Source organism: Rhinolophus sinicus, chromosome 12 (genome assembly GCF_057876585.1).
Source record: "Rhinolophus sinicus isolate RSI-liver-muscle chromosome 12, RSI-T2T, whole genome shotgun sequence".
NCBI classification, from domain to species: domain Eukaryota; kingdom Metazoa; phylum Chordata; class Mammalia; order Chiroptera; family Rhinolophidae; genus Rhinolophus; species Rhinolophus sinicus.
Window position 1 is genome coordinate 23,033,983 of NC_142512.1, and position 16,819 is coordinate 23,050,801.

The 16,819-nt window shown below is 36.4% G+C and overlaps 2 protein-coding genes across 3 annotated transcripts in view; one reads left to right on the forward strand and one right to left on the reverse strand.

Annotated features, from left to right (window-relative positions):
* Positions 1–5,788, reverse strand: part of CRLF3 (cytokine receptor like factor 3) — a 59,640-nt gene extending 53,852 nt beyond the window's left edge. The window contains exons 1-2 of one of the 2 annotated variants that reach the window (XM_074320096.2): positions 5,650–5,754; positions 4,639–4,674 (exon numbers count right to left, since the gene is read on the reverse strand). In XM_074320096.2, the coding sequence (XP_074176197.1) occupies positions 4,639–4,674; positions 5,650–5,709 (96 nt within the window). In that variant the 5' untranslated portion in view covers positions 5,710–5,754. Of the gene's footprint in view, positions 1–4,638; positions 4,675–5,649 lie in introns of both variants that reach the window. The other variant, XM_088802058.1, reaches the window with a different exon arrangement.
* Positions 5,789–6,386: 598 nt separating this feature from the next.
* The window catches only part of ATAD5 (ATPase family AAA domain containing 5), a 37,415-nt gene continuing 26,982 nt past the window's right edge, over positions 6,387–16,819 (forward strand). The window contains exons 1-5 of the mRNA XM_019750733.3: positions 6,387–6,527; positions 8,681–10,578; positions 11,214–11,322; positions 15,943–16,107; positions 16,578–16,704. Coding sequence (XP_019606292.3) covers positions 6,462–6,527; positions 8,681–10,578; positions 11,214–11,322; positions 15,943–16,107; positions 16,578–16,704 — 2,365 coding nt within the window. The 5' untranslated portion in view covers positions 6,387–6,461. The remainder of the gene's footprint in view (positions 6,528–8,680; positions 10,579–11,213; positions 11,323–15,942; positions 16,108–16,577; positions 16,705–16,819) is intronic.

Genomic DNA, 16,819 nt, shown 5'->3' on the forward strand with positions numbered 1-16,819 from the left:
ACATGACATTTGGAACCAGAGAAATTTTGAAACGGGAAGCCCTTCTGAAGAAAATGGAAAATTAGCTTTATCCTGAAGATAAGGTAGCCTGACACTTAGTTAATACTGTATTAGCCAATAAATCCCCTTTATTGTTTACGGCATCTTAATTGAGTTTTCTGTAACTTGCAACTGAAGGTATCCTAAAGCCTGACAGGAAAACTAGGGAGACTCAAGGTGTAATCGGCCTACTCATATGTAAAAGATGTAAATATATACTAAAGATATTTAGGAACACTGAATAAATAAAAAGACCATTAAGGTAGAATCAAGAAAACTGACAAAAACAAAAGATATTAGCATTTATGTATTCTCAGCCTTGGCCCTTACATTCCTAACCTACCAATGAAGGTGGGTTTTGCCTTCACCTCCTCATCTGCAGGTTGTCTTCAACCTGGCTCCCAAGCTTCTGTAGTACAGAATTGAAAGAAATGATTAAAGAGGTAGGTGGGAAAGGGGAAACTGTGTATGGAGAGGTTTGCATGGAATAAGAGATTGAGGGAGAAACTCCAGAGCACTAATGGGGAATAAGGAAATGGCAGTGAAGAAGAGAATATTAAGAAGAGTTTCTATGACTTATGAATTAAAGACTGTCAGTAGATATGACAATTCAATACAATATATGATCCTGGACTGTATCCATTTGCTATAAAGGGCATCACTGTGACAACTGATTAAACTTAAATGGGTTCTGAAGATTTTACAGTAATAAAATATCAATGTTAAATCCTGTTTTTGATGGTTACATTGTGGGTTCCCAGAATATACTTGTAGGATGTTGGCAATTTACTCTCAAACGGTCTATTCAGGAAAAAAAGTTTTTACATTGTATTTGCAACTTTTCTGTAAATCTGAGATTTATATAAATTTGAGTCTTCAAAAATAAAAAATATATAGCATTAATAAAAAAAATTTAAGAGACACTTGTCAAGATTAGAATTATCTCTTATTTTTGATTGCAGGGCAGTATTTCTTTGCATGAGTTTCTATTTAAAAACTAGGTCCCAAGACTTAGTTGTAGCCAGTTGATTCTAAAGAGTATGTTAGTAATATTAAGTGGGCAAAAAGGGGAGTCAGAGAGTAAAAATTTGTCCATATGTGCCCAGTACAGTTAGGAGCTTTTTGAGAAGTTGGAGAGAGGAGAAAGAAAGACTTCATTGACCAGATGACCAAAGTATTCTGGACTGAATCCATGTTTACCAAACAACTCTCTGGTTACAACTTGGTATTCCAGCTGTTGCAATTTCTCAGCAATTATATTCATATTGTAAATAAATAAATTAGCAAGTTGCTTTGTTTCTTGTCTTATTAGCATAAGGAATCTGTGCCCCGGAATCTACTCACCTCTGGGTATACTTGAAAAGTCAATTCTAGACCAATATGATGCTGCAAAGATTAAAAAACAAAACCAAACACCCAACTCTGTAAAACCCTGTCTGGTGGCCTGCTGGCTTCTATCATTGCCACCTCCAGATCAATCTTCCTCTGTATTCAGTCTTCCTTTGTGTTATCAACCAGAGTATTTACTCTTTAGGAACTTGTGCTCTAAAGTTAAAAACAATCTTTCCAAACATTTCAAGCCTGGGGGGAGTTGTTTCACAAGAGTTCCTTCAGTTTTCTTCGTATTATTTTTTTGTGTAGTGTGGATATATTAGATACGTTAGTAAGTAGATCAAGAAAATAAAGTTGAATGAGATTAAGATTAGTGTCTTGGCTTTATGAAGGTTTCCCTTTAATTATTTAAAAATTTGCTGTACAGCCCTCCATGGTAGAATCAATTCTGTTCAGTTAGCTTTAGAGAACACACAGAACATACTATGTTCAAGAACATTTAATGAATCTTTTTTTTTGGTGACTCAGTCTGTGCTTAAACCTTCCTATTCTCTTGAACCACTTGCCTGTCTTTTATCCTGCTTTCACTGTTTAACTTCTGTAAAGATCAATGCCCTAATTCAAGCCTCTATCATATTATACTTGGACTAATGCCATATAATTTTTCCTTATTTACCTCCTCCATTTATCCTATGTATAGTTATTTCACTAAACAAATATTTGAGAATGTACTGTATACCAACCCCTACTTTATCTTAAGACAGACCCACGTCCCACTTCTTTATCATTTATCTTCTTAAAACATTGTTTTGCAAATGTCACTGCCCTTGCAAAAACCTTTCATGTATGTTCATAAAAGTCAAAGCTTCTTAACCTGATCATCATGGCCCTTACTCTTAACTTCATCTCCCAATATATTATTCAGTCCTACCTCTTGAGTCAAAGTAGTCTGTTCCTTCTTTTTTACTTAAAACAGTCCACTTATATTCCTGTCTCCAAGTCCTTATACACTTCCCCACTTAGTTTTGTCCTAGCTGGGGTGCTTTTCCTCACTGCTTTTTGTTTTGTTAATAATACTTTGATTCATTCAATAGATATATGTTGAGAACAGTTGTCTTCTCTCATCTGCAGGAAATACGTCCTAAGACTCCCAATGGATGCCTGAAACCACAGGTAGGACTGAACCCTACACATATATACTATGCTTTTTCCTGTTTGTACATAGCTTCTCTTTTAAAGGAAGCACTTCTCTTTGGCATATCCAAAAGGCCAGAATCACTACTTTTGAGCTTTGGGGTTATTACTAAATAAAACAAGAGTTACTTGACCACAAGGACTGCAACAGTCAATCTGATCATTGAGATGGCTACTAAGTGATTAATGGGTGGGTAGCATATACAACATGGACACACTAGACAAAGGGATGGTTCACATCCCAGGTGGGACGGGATGGAACAGAGGAGGAAGGCTCAAGATTTCACTCTACTCAGAATGGCATGCAATTTAAAATGTATAAATTATTTATTCCTGGAATTTTCCATGTAATATTTTCAGATGGAGGGTGATTGAGGGTAACTGAAACCCCAGAACGTGAAACTGTGGATAAGGGGTGGGGGACTACTATAGTAAACTCTAAGAAGATAGGAGTTTTTGTCTGTTTTGTTTACAGTTGCTTTGTTCATAGCTGACACATATCAGGCACTCAATAGTATTTATGGAATGGATAGATGGATGGGTGGAGGGATGGATGGCACAGCACATGACAGTGAGGTATGAGACTGAAAAAAAGGGACATTAGTTAAAATTAGAGTTAGGTTTTTCATGTCCATTCCCTATTCCATCCATCTAAGTGATCCCTCCGCATTGTTTCTACCCAATGCATGAGATATAACCACTCCTGCCCCCAAAGAGATTTGAGGAGAAACTGAATGGTCCCAGAGAAAGGACCTCCACCCATTAACTCTGAGAAGTTCCCCAGTGAAAATGCCAGCTCATCTCCTGATCATGCTACAGTGGAGCCCACTAATGAGTCCCACCATGCTGAAAATCTTCCATCAGCTTTAACAATTTTTAAAAATGGCTTTATTGACTCTGGGTGGTGAACACACAATGGGATTTATAGATGATGTAATACAGAATTGTACACCTGAAATCTATGTAATTTTACTAACAATTGTCACCCCAATAAATTTAAAAAAACGGCTTTATTGAGTATAACAGATTTGCAATAAAATGCACATATTTAATGTGTGCAATTTGATGAACATTTTCATGAGTAGATACCTGTGGAACCATCACCATAATCAAGATAACGAGCATTTCCATCACTTCCCAAAGTTTCCGTGTAATCCATCCCTTTGTAGTTCATCCCTCCTTCAACCCCTGAACCCAGGCAATAACAGGTCTGCTTTCTGTCATTAGAGATTAATTTGCATTTTCTTGAACTTTACATAAATGGAATCATGCAGTATGTATGCTTTTTTCACCTGGCTTCTTTTACTCAGCGTAAGGATTTTGAGATTCATCCATGTTGTTTCATGTGTTAATTTTTCCTTTCTTTTTATTACTGAGTAGTATTCCATGGTCTGGATGTATCACAATGTGTTTATTCATTTACCTGTTGATGAGTTGTTCCCAGTTTTTTGCTATTACAAATAATACTGCTATGAACATTCTGTACAAGTATGCAAGTCTTAATAATATAACCATGTTGGGAAGGTGGGAGGAGAAGAAGTGTTGAAGATGGTATTATAAGAGTTAAATACTTACCATAACAGGACATTAATTAATACTGTTTTAAATTGTTTAAATCAAGAAATAGCTGTATTATGGTAGTATTTAAAAATAAGGATGTATTTATACTGCTAGAAGAGTTTTGAAAGTGGCTGCCTCTCGGAAATAGAACTGGGGTATATAATAGAAATCAGCTGTTTTTTGATAATACGTTTTGTAATGTTCTGACATTTTTGACCAAATACAGGCATTACTTTGATAAATAAAAAAATAAAAGTTAATAATTTTAAAAGGTAGGGGGTTAGCCAGATAGGGAAGATAGTGAAAAATGACATGGGTACACTGTAAATGCTAAATTGCTATACAACTGTGAGAGCTCGTTTAATTTAAAATTAATAAATGCCATGAGCTCCTAAATAAAGCTTATGAAAAATATTAACTAAATATCTAAAAATAAACAGTACAAATGCTTAATGATCCAATGCAGTTTAAATGCTTAGTGAATTAGAGGAATAAAAAGTGCTTGAGACATACCCTATAACCCAGCAATTCCACTTCCAGGTGTGTATCCTAGAGAAACAGTACACAGGTTCAAGGAGACATGGACAAGAATGTTCATTGAGTCATTGAATAACAGACAATTGGAGACAATCTAAACGTTCATCATTAAGGGAATTGATAAATAAAATGTGCATAATTGGACAGAATGCTCAGAAATGAAAGGGAATGAATCAGATCTACACATATCATGAAAACAATGATGAACAAAAAAAAAACAAATTGCTGAGTGACATATACAGTGTTGCCTTTGATGTAAATAAAACTAAATATTTTTCTATGCATACATTTATGTATATAAAAGTATAAAAAGGGCTGCAATGCTATTCACCAAATAGGTAATATTGGCTACCACTGGGGTGAAGAGGAGGAGACTGATTTTGGGGGTGGAAGTCAAAGAGACTTTCCTGTTTTCTCTGTAATTTTCTCTTTTATTTCTCCTCCTCCTCCTCCTCTTTCCTCTGTCTCTTCTGCTCCTCCTTTTCTCCCTCATCTTTCTTCCTGGGCAGTGTTCTTACACTACATGAGTTATTAAAAACCCAAACCAAAACAACAAAACAGTGTACTCATATACTTAGTGCAGTCTCCTTTCCTGAAAAACCTTATACAGGGCTAATAATTTTCAAAGTAAAAGTAATTGCCACTGATTTAATTGGAGAAATTTGTACCCTCTATGTTGTCAAGATAAAAGCAAATACCATCAAGAAGAACACAATTACATCAATAGTTAATATCAGTTTGCATAACCAGGCTTAACAAAGTGGCTTCCCTTTATGACTTGATGTGTCCTGTTGTTACCTGTCTTGTTTCAGCTCTTACATACCGTGCATTTAAAACTATGCACTCAGACAAAATAAACACACTCTATACTTACGTAATTGCAACTTTAATGTTAAAAACAAAAACGTAAACGAGAAACAAATCCATGAAAACAATGCAAATAACGCATGAGATTATCATCACTACAAACCGACAAACTACTGGTACCCTGCAGCTGAGGCGATGACCTTGGGCTCCTACGTAGCTGCTCGCGAGGAGGAAATCCATGGGAAGAGATGCCTTCTTAGTTCAATTAACAGTAAAAAGTCGAAATGTCGGACCCCGAATGGGCGTATCTGCAGGTAGGACACTTGCCAAAATAACATTTAATCCGTATAGAAGGAATGTAGTCAATTGTTATTTTGTTTTCTATACTTTTCAAAGTCTAGGGTTTTAATGTTGTCACTAACGGACATTAGTTAAATCACGCCCTCTTCGGTGAAACCGGGCGTGAGACGTTGGAATCCCCCAAATCCCCGCTGGTTTTACCATGCAACGATTCCGCTTTCTGCAGTTTCGCCAGAGACGTCTTTTGGCCCTCTCAGCTCACCGTCCGCGCAGCCTCCAGAAAAAATCTAAGCCCCGCCCCCTGCGCTCCGGACGGCGCGAAAACCCAATTGACAAGAACTCCCTCCGAAGCCCGCGGGTCGGATCTGCGTTCCGCCTGCTGTCCCCGTCGGGGTCCCAGTCCCGAGCGCTCAGCCTGACGTGCCGGACTCCGAGGCACCCTGCGCTCACCGAGGTCGCGCCCTGGGGTTCCCGCTGCCCGCGCTTTTTCATCGCCTCTTCCCGCGTTCGACTCGGCTGAGCTGGGCCCAGTCACAGCGACCGCTCCCCGCGGGTGGGCGCGGGGGAGTCCGAGACGGATCCCGCCGCCCAGCTCCCGGCTCCTGCAGGAGCCGGGCCCCTCCATGGCCTCCAGCCATGCCGTGCCGGGCCGTACAAGGTCCTAGGAGCTGGGATTCCGGGAAGCTGGGAGCATGGTGGGGGTCCTCGCCATGGCGGCGGCAGCTGCTCCCCATACCGTGAAGGACTACGAGATTGAGGTGAGCTTGAGTATCTCCCTCCGTCTGTTGGGGCGGTGGGGGGGGGAGTGTGTGAAAGGTGATCCCGCCTTTGCATTTATGAAGGGAAAAGAGGGACATGGTGAGACCCCCACAGTTGTGACATTGTGTGGAACAATTGCTGGGGTGTGTCGTTTCTTCACGTCGTGATAGGTCCTGGCAAACATTGGGATTGCGAGATGTTTACAGGACCAGGTACGTTAGGACTTAAGATAACCTCGACCAGTTTCCAGATCCCGAAATACTGGTGAAACTTGATGTTTTGGACTGGTGACCTGTCATGGAGAATCCCAGGGTTAAGTCTCGGTTCGTGATTTAGGATTTTAGAGCTTTAGCGTTGAAAAGGAATCTTTAAGTTCAACTATTCTACCCACCTCCCTGTTCTAGGAATGCCATTTAGAATGCCACTACAGCACTCAAACAAGGTACTTTAAAAAATCGTGTGTTCATCAGCGAAATGCACTGAGCTGTCATTATACGGAGGTTGTAATGCCTTGGAGTAGCATCATAGAGGATGTTACTTTTTTTTATATCTTTTGCTATATTTTTTATACCTTTTCATCTCAAGCTAGCATTCTAACTGAAGTATGCATACTGGTGTCCTCGAAATGACCCAAGATGTATGTTCACTTATTTAACTGGGGCTCTTTCTTATTTTTCAGAATCAAGTAACTTTTGTCTACTTGCTAATGGTTGTTATGCTGATACTTGTTTGTTAAACCTAGGCAATTGTTCACCTTGTCTCAGGTGTGAAGAAGGCCTTTTGGTACTTGAGTTACATACACAGTTCTTGATTTTTGTGTGGTCAGTTTTATCAATCTTTTCGTTCCAATTTCTGCTTTTGGTTCCCTGCTTAGAGAGCCTATTTCATAATAATAATGATACTTACTATTCAGTATTTTAAAGGTAAGGGTATTCTACGCATTATTTTACTTAACATTAACCCTGTTATCTGTATTCTACAGATGAGAGAAGGTGAAAAAGTAATTAAAAGTAACTTAAATTAAGTTAGAAAAAGTATATTTAAAAAGTTAAAAGTAATTTGCTTAAGGTCCCATTGTAGTAGATGTCAGAGCCAGCACTTGAACTTAGATCTGCCTGACTCCAGATGCTACGGTATTGTGCCTCTGCTACCATCTCAGGATAAAATAATAACAATAATAATCATAATCATAACAACAACAACTCAGTAGCATTTTCTTCTAATACATTTACCATTTAATTTTAATGTGTCTATAATTTATTTTGCCTCGTACTTATTCCAATGGTAGAGGTATAATGCCCCCATTCATTACTGAGCTTCAAAAAAATGTCCTTGTTATTCTGGCAAATTAGTTCTAACAAATGAATTGAGGAAAGTTCAAATGAAAGACTGATGGAGCGTTTTGTAACCAGTAAGCTTTTTCTGTTATGGAAGTTATTAATTTAGGCCAAGAAAAATATAACTTTTTAGCATTATAGTCACCTTGATATTGTGAGGGTAATAAATAACGTAGGAGGCAGGCAGTAACTTTTAATAGCAAAACACTGGAAAATTTTATTTATTTGCGGTAAGTGTTCTTCACCATAATTTTTATGTGATTAGTAAATTTGGGGAACCTATGCTTGTTCACTATATACCTGATTCTCAGAGACAAAAAATTTGTTTATTTTTAACTAAAAAAGTAAAAGGGGAATGGAATTAATGTTTGTAGAGTCCTTATCATGCATCAGACTTCACATACTTTTATGTAATGTGTGCATTACAAATTCTGTGAGGTGGGTAGTACTATTCCAAGGTTATAGGATAAACAGAGGCCAACAGAAATGAACACATTTGTACATAAGTATAGTGGCCTTGGAACTTTATTGAAGTATTATATATATATATGTACATATGTATATATATAATAGTGTACAAATTATAAGTGTATAACTTGATGTGACATTGAGATTTTTTTTTTTTTTTTGACATTGAGATTTGAATGCAGGTTTAAGTTTAAAGCTCTTTTTCTTTCTGATATATCATGTTTGTAGCCTAAGGGCACCTTCCTTTTTTATCCAATTACGTAAAATAGTAGATCCATGTTTAAAATGTATGTTGTGTATTATTTTGCTTGAAATAAGTGTCTTTTTTTCTTCTTTTAAATCGATAGGCATGCAAAAAGCGAAGGAAAGATGATGACAGATCTTCCTGTGAAACAATTACAAAATATTTATCACCAATAGGGAAGACTGGAGACAGGGTTTTGTCTCCACCCAAATCCAGTAATATTCTGCATTATTTTAGAAAGACTTCACCCACAAATAAGAAGACCCAATCAGGAAAAAAGTACAAGATAAAGTCATCTGCACCATTGTCTGCTGACAGTAGCAAAGAATGTAAAATACCTTTGGAAATTGTCTCAAATATAGAGTTTAAGAAGAGAGGAAAGAGAGTTAATTTATCTCATAATTTTAAAACTGAAAATGAATCTCCGATTCTAATTAGCAGTGATGATAGCAAAGAAGACTGTAGTTTAAATAACGATTTTGTGGAAAACAGTACTTCTGTTTCATTCTACAAGAAACATGTAGAAGTACTTGCAGAAAGTATTCAAGATATCAAAAACCAGTCAAGCACTATGACTTCTAAAAAAAGTTCTAAGAAAGTAAATCCTAAACAAGGGACCATAAAAAATGATTGTAAAAAACTGAGAAAAAGGAAGCGCCGAGATGTAATAGATCTATGTGAAAGTTTACCCTTGGCAGAGGAACTGAATCTCCTTAAAAAAGATGTTAAAAATGGTAAACAGATAATGCCCTCCCCAATTAATGAAATTGAGAGTACCGCAAATGATGCAAACTCTAAAGATAATAGAACTAAAACAGCCCAGTTAAAAGATGGTACAATAACTGTCTCGTATGAGGAATTTTTAAAAAGTCACAAGGAAAATAAACTGGAACAGATACCAGACTCAACAATGTCAATGTGTATTCCTTCTGAAACTGCCAGAAGTGGTTGTATAAGTGATACAGAAACCTGTGAAATTTCCCAACAAGTACTCTTTAAGACAGTTACTGTTCTTGCACAGGTTCACCCTATTCCCCCCAAAAAGAAAGGGAGAATACCCTCAATTTTCTTGAAACAAAAGCAGTTGGAAGTGGAAAATAGTCTGTCTGATCCTGAGAATGAGCAGACAGTTCAGAAAAGAAAATCTAATGTTGTTATATGTGAGGAAGAATTAGAACTGGCAGTGTTGGAAGCTGGCAGTCCTGATGCTGTGAAACCAAAATGCACTCTAGAAGAAAGGCAGCAGTTTATGAAAGCATTTAGGCAGCCAGTATCAGATGCACTTAAAAATGGAGTCAAAAAGCCTGATAAGCAGAAAGAGCTCAATGAAAAATCTTTAAATGAGGAAGGAAGAGGCAATAATTCTAAAAAAATCATGGAAAATCCTAATACCCAAATGGTTTCAAATAATGGCAATTCACAGTCACACACAGATAAAGGAAGTTTTCCTAAGGAAAAAAGTAAAAAACTAAAGAAAAAGGACAAGAAAATGTTAGATACTGGTACTACTCCAGGTGAAAATAGAGAGGGAAATACTCAAAAGAAAAAAACTTTTTCCTTTAAAGATAAACGAAACAAAAATAGGCTTGGAATGAATTTAAGACACAAAAATTCAGAAGTTTTCAGAAATAGCCCATTATTTAACAGTGAAAGTCTTCTTTGTGAAGATAGAGCAAATGATGACCCTCTACAGATTTCCTCTCTGTGTAACAATAAGTCTTCAAGGAAAACTAGCACACCAATTAAGGATAAAGTTATACATTCTAAAGCTGATACTGAAGACAGCTTGGGAAATGTTTTCACACCCAAATCAACCAGGAGATCTGCAAGAAGTAGTAGCACCCCTACTGCAATAATCACTAGAGGTACAGATTCTGGAAATGCACCAGATGGCAGTCCAGTAAAGGCTTCCACTCCAAAAGCAGCCAATGTAGCAGAAAAGCATAGCTTATATACAGCGGAATTACTAACAATACCCTGTGATTCAGAGAGCCCCATTAGGTAAGGTAAAGTTTTATTTCTGTTCTAAAGTTCTAAGTATTCTGCATATATTGTTGGCTGGGAGGGAAAATACGTCAAGCATTAGATAGTATTTTATTTTTTCTGGAACACAGCTGATTTATAAGGAAAAAATGGTTTTAAAAATGCTGCTAATTTTCCACATTTAATTTAAAGTCAGGCATGATTTCAGAAGAATGCTAGATGTATTTTAGATGAGTTCTAAACTCTTCCTCATCACAGTTGCTAATCCCTGCAGAAATATCCTTCAAATATGAATTCTGTGCATTTAACAAGAGATTAAAAATAAATCATGGTACTTTTATTTCCTGGGTAAACTGGGCCGTACACTATTGAGTATATACTTGCATGCTGGTTCTGGCTAATATAAGAGTGAGCTTAAGGGCTAATTTTCTGTAAAGCTTATGATTTCTAAAATAAACAATTTATATTTTCTAGGAGTTCAACATTGAGTTTGGCTTACTTTTGAATCAGTCGTTTGAAACTAATGGAGTGTTTTTGTTTTTTTCTGTTTTAGAACTGTCCAGAAATTGGAGCCTTAGTTGATTCTTTTCTGTATTTACTTGAAATTCTTACACATTATAATCATGAAAGTGTTTCTGAATATCTTTTTTTAGAATGAAATTCACCAGAATTAGTATTCCCAAAAAATCTAAGAAGAAATCTAAGAAAAGATCCAAGAAATCTGAAGCAACTGATGGAGATTTTACCTCTCAACCTAGAAAGGTAATTGAAATTAGAGAGTCCTATAAATGGTACACTATTTCCTAAGAAACAATAACTACTACTATGGAAAGCACTATGCTACAAGAAGATTCATATAGTTTATAGATTGGTTATGTTAACTGCAGCCCTATATTATTTTTCTCTTTTATTCTATTCCTCTAGTTAATTTATTAAGATACCAAATAGCTTATTGTGAAATGAAAGCAATTGGTGAGTACAGAGTATAATTTACTTAGAAAAAGTTTTGTTATTGAGAGTTATATTCCAGTTTTCCGTAAGGCTGTTTATAGGTCATGATTGAACGTTTGGTTTATTTCTGTAGATTGGGGGGCTCTCAACCCTGGTACTGTTGACATTTGGGGCTGGATAATTCTTTGTTGTGGGGGACTACGCTACGCATTATAGGATGTTTAGCAGTAACCCTTGCCTTTACCCATAAGATGCCAGTAGCACCCCACCTCCTCTCTTTATGGCAATCAAAAATGTCTCTAGACATTGCCATATATTCCCTGGAGGGGAAAAAAAAAATCACCCTCTGTTGAAACCCATTGCTCTAAAGGGAGAAGTAGGATATATAGGAATAGTTTAGCTGCTTTTGGAAAATAAGCTTCTTGTCCCTGTAGAGAACTGGATTCTTTCCAGGGTGAGTAGGTACAGGATGTATGTGTTGAAAAAGACACCAAAGTGATTCTGATGTAATCCTTGGGTGAAAATTGCATTGGTATCTCTTACTTAACAGTTGCTATTTTTTGACCCCTTATCACATTCCAGGCACTGTGCTTAGTAGTGATATAATTAACCGCATAAAATAATAATTAACCCTCTTTTATAGATGAAGAAACTTGCAGTTCATTGGATCAGGAAACATGTAGTTTAGATGTGACTCTGGGAAGTGACTTTCCCAGAGCCACGCAACTGTAAGTTGTTAGAAAGATGGTTCTTAGCCTGTTGGAAAGCAGTCGATTATACCACACCTAAAGGTTGAAACTTTCTGAGGTGAACTTTATCCCATAGAATTTATTCTATCTAAATTAATTCTAGAGGATAATGACAGCGTTTATTTTAGAAATACCAGGCCTTGGTTTGTACCACGTACTACTTAGAATTGTGATTCATTAATACATTTTTTTAGCAAGACAAATCTCAAAATTTATTGTATCCAAATTGGAGCCTTTATCTAAATTTACTTAGATCAGTTATTTTATCTCATACAGTTAATCTGTCAATGAACCTGTTACCACAGGGCCTTGATAAGGCTTGTTTACTCGCTCTAGGAGAAAATCTTAGTCATTTTCTGGGAGAGATTTTTTTCATGTTTTTATGAAAATAAGGGGAAAATTCTTTCTAAGGGCCCATATTCGTAACAGCTCTTTCAACAGATAGTTACAGAATGGCTTTCAGAATGGCTCTGGCTTCATTTTTTTCATGCAATAAATATTTATCTAATGGGATGCTATATGCTAGGCACTGGGGAGACAGCTCTAAGCAAGATGTACATGGATTCGATTCTCCGGGAGCTCACAGTCTTACCTTGAATTCAGACAAACAGGCAGTTGAATATAAGTGATATGATCTATAATAAAGTAAGTACTGAGTATTCTGAAAGCACATAGATAGGGTGCCTGACTTCCCAGAGGCAATAAACTGGGACCTAAAAGGCTAGGAATTGTCCTCTAAACATAGGGAATAGTGTATATAAAGGCCCTGGAGACAAGAGAGAACATTTTTGTTTTAGGGAGTGAGAGGTAGGGTCTGGATTATTAAGGAATTTGGACTTCATTCTGAGAGAAGTTGGGAGTCATTTTAAGTAGGGGGACTAACCTGATCAGATTTGGGTTTTAGAAAAATTACTCTGACTGCAACATGGAGAATAGATTAAAGTGGGCAAGACTTGAGGCTGGGAAACCAGCTTTTGGAATAATCCACATGAGATGTGATTATGTTTTAAATGACAGTAGTGAAAAGCGGATGGTGGTTATTGAGGGTGTAGAATTGAGATTTGATGATGGACTGAATGTGAAAGAAAGGGAGAAATCAAGCATGATACCCAGGGTTCTGGCTTGGGCTTTTGAGTGGGTGGTGTTGCATTTCACTGAAATCGGAAAGCTAGGTGTGGGACAAAGATGAGGAATTTCGTTTTGGAAAAAATGGATTCAAGGTACCTATGGGATATTCAAGTAGAACTGTTTATAATTAGCAGTTGGATCCATGGTCCTAAATCTTTGCAGAGAGAGTTGAGCCAGAGAGAAAGCTGAAGGAGGCAAGTAGTAGTGGTGACTGAAACTCTGAAAATGGATGAGATGATGCCGGAAAAGTGTACTTGGTGACAAGAGAAGCTATCCAAAGATAAACCAGGGATATGCCACAGTCTTTTAAAGAAGAAGAGAAGTAACAATTTAACCCTGTTTTATAGATGAGGAAATTTGCAGTTCATTAGATAAGGAAACATGCAGTTTTTATGTGGCTCTGGGAAGTGACTTTCCCAGAGCCACACAACTATAAGTAGTTGGAAAGATGGTTCTTAGCCTGTTGAAAAACAAGTAGAATACAGCTGTCTTTTAAGCAGAAGAGAACGTGGGAAGAGTGCCTGAACTCATAGAACAACTTGGGGACTTTGATGTCATGTAAGCGTTTCGTGGAGTGGCGAAAGTGGTCAGTATTGTCAAATGCTGCAGACAAATTTAGTGAGATGTGAGGTGAAATGTCCCTTGGTTTTTAGCAGTCTTAGTAAGTATAGTTCAGTTGAGTAGTGAATGCTCAGGTGAGATTGTTGGCTTACATTTAGGCAAGAAGGAAGACAGATTGATTCAGAGTTGGGTTTTTTTCCCCGGAAGCCATGGCAGAATGACAGCAGGGCCAAAGGAGGTGAGGACATTTTTTAGAATGATTGAAGTGATGTGCAGTGGAATCTAAGCTGGGTGGGGAACGAGAAGCTGATCAGTAGGGAGGTAGAAAGCTGTCAGGACAGGTTCCAGACGTGGTCGGGAGTAACCAAATAAGAGCTGGGAAGATAGGTGGCAGGTCAGGAAGTAGGGTGTCAGAAATTATTTTTGAGGTGATAAAATTATGGTTGATTTTAATTCTCTTTATTTTTCTGTTTTTCTATAAATATGAACTTTTTAAAAACTTTTATCAGAAAAATAACTTTTAGAAAAAACACTGGTTTCAAGGAATAGCAGAACTTCTTGCCAAACTATATATATATATATATATTTTATTTTATTTTATTTTATTTTATTTTTTTTTCCCCACAACTTCACGAAAACATATCTCTCTGTATAACAATTTGTTTCAGTGATTGGAGTTGTTCATTTAAATTTAGGTAGATTATTTTGAATATTAACTGACTATGAGGTTCATCAGCCTGCCAAAAATTTTACTAGGTGCACAATAAAAATCTATCACTCTGCTACTACAGAAGCAAATCGTTAATGTTCCTAACTTTCTTGCATATGTTTTAAATATCTATGCCTATTCTTCTTAATGTTTTTAAAAAACATTTTAAAGGTTTTAGAAAGCAGCAAACATTTATTTAAAAAACAAATAGAGCAGAAGTATATAAAATTAAAAATGAAAATTTTTTTTCGTTATTTCACTCCTACTCTATAGAGTAACCCACTTTTTATAGTTTCATGTTTATCCTTCCAGAATTTATCCTATGCCTAAATAGGCATCTGTCATTTTAAAAAGGGACCATGTAATGGAAAGCTGTTCTGCAACTTGTGTGTGTGTGTTTTTGATCCAAACATGAAAACCTGTAGAACTCAGAATATGGAAAGCAGTGTATCTGGAAGATAATATTTAAATGCACAAGATCACTGAGCACAACAGAGGCATAGCCAGCTCTGAAAACCAGACTATTCTTACCTAGCGCTCCTTTCCATACCTAATACCTTTTCAACCTCTCTCCAAAGAATTCAGCCTAAAGGAGACTAAAAAAATACAGGCCATGAAAATGGTGGGGCAGTAACCCACAATTCTATTCTATACTACAGACACCTTTCTGAATGTTTTTCACAAATTATTTATCTGGATAAATTTCAAGTAAGAAATAATGGCGAACAAGTATAATTAGATACATTTTAATTTAATTGCCTTGGTAAGGTTTGAATAACCATTTCTTTTATTTAATGTGATTTGTGATTATATTTTTTTCTATTATATATGTTTTAATAGACTTTTTTTAGAGCAGTGTTAGGGTCACAGAAAATTTGAGCTAAAGGTACAGAGATTTCCCATATACCCCCTGCACCCACTCATGCACTGCCTACCCCGTTATCAATACCAGAGTAGTACATTTGTTAACAACAGATGAACCTAAGTTGACACATCGTTATTACCCGAAGTTTACATTAGGGTTCACTCGTGGTGTGTTCTGGTATATTCTGTGGTTTTGGACAAATGTAGAAAGACATGTATCCAACATTGTATTATTATACAGACTAGTTTCACTGCCTTAGAAATCTATGTTCTGCCTATTTATCCCTTCCTCCCCCTACAACCCTTGGCAGCCACTGATCTTTTTATTGTCTCCATAGTTTTGCCTTTTCTATTTTTTTCTATTAGTAAAAATAACATGTTTGACAGTGATCTAAATTAATATTTTAAATTTTTGTTTAGGCAATCAATACTTCAAAACGTGTATCAAAAGCAAAACGATTGATTGAAAACGCAAAAGCTTTACATATTAGTAGGTCAAAAGCTGCTGAAGAAATAGTGACACCCTTAAGGCGTTCATCAAGACATCAGTCTCTTCCTGAAAGGAAAAAAATGTCAGATACAGAAGTAAGTATTCCAGATATTTATTGGAGTATAAATTCTGTCCTATTCTGCTGTTTGGGGTGGGTGAAGGAAACCATTATAAAGTTAACAAGGTATTGTAACATAGCCTTGAGGTGGTGGAAAGGATATCATTTTCGGTTCTGCTTTGAAAGCCTTTGGCTCTGTTTTTCCTACAGAATATAGTCTGAATCCTTATCAAGTCATTCAAGATCCTTCATAGGCTGAACTAGCTCTTCCCTTCAAAACAATGCCTTAATCTACATAGTTTTGGCTCTAATCACACTAAATTATTCATTTCTCCTCAGATGGTGCATTTTTCACTTTTTTCAGTTTGTAGTCTTATCATGTGGAGATGTATGGAATTGCTAATGTAATTATCTTGTCTATGGCTTCTCACACTGTAATCCTTTTGAAATTTTATCCACATTGATTGTATGAGATATTTTAAACATTTTTTTCTTATTCTATCTTAGGACTCTGTAATAATAATAGATTCAAGTCCTACTTCTTTAAAGCATCCTGAGACAAATCAGAAGAAGCTTCAGTGTCTAAATGATGTGCTAGGAAAAAAACCTAACAAGACTCCTAAAAATGTACCTGGTAATCAGATTTGATAACATTTATGATGAACATTAGAATGTTTTTGAGGGGTATTATATTGTTCTGAATTTTAATTTAATCTCTTGTTTTATAAAATGTAAACTTTTGATTGTGT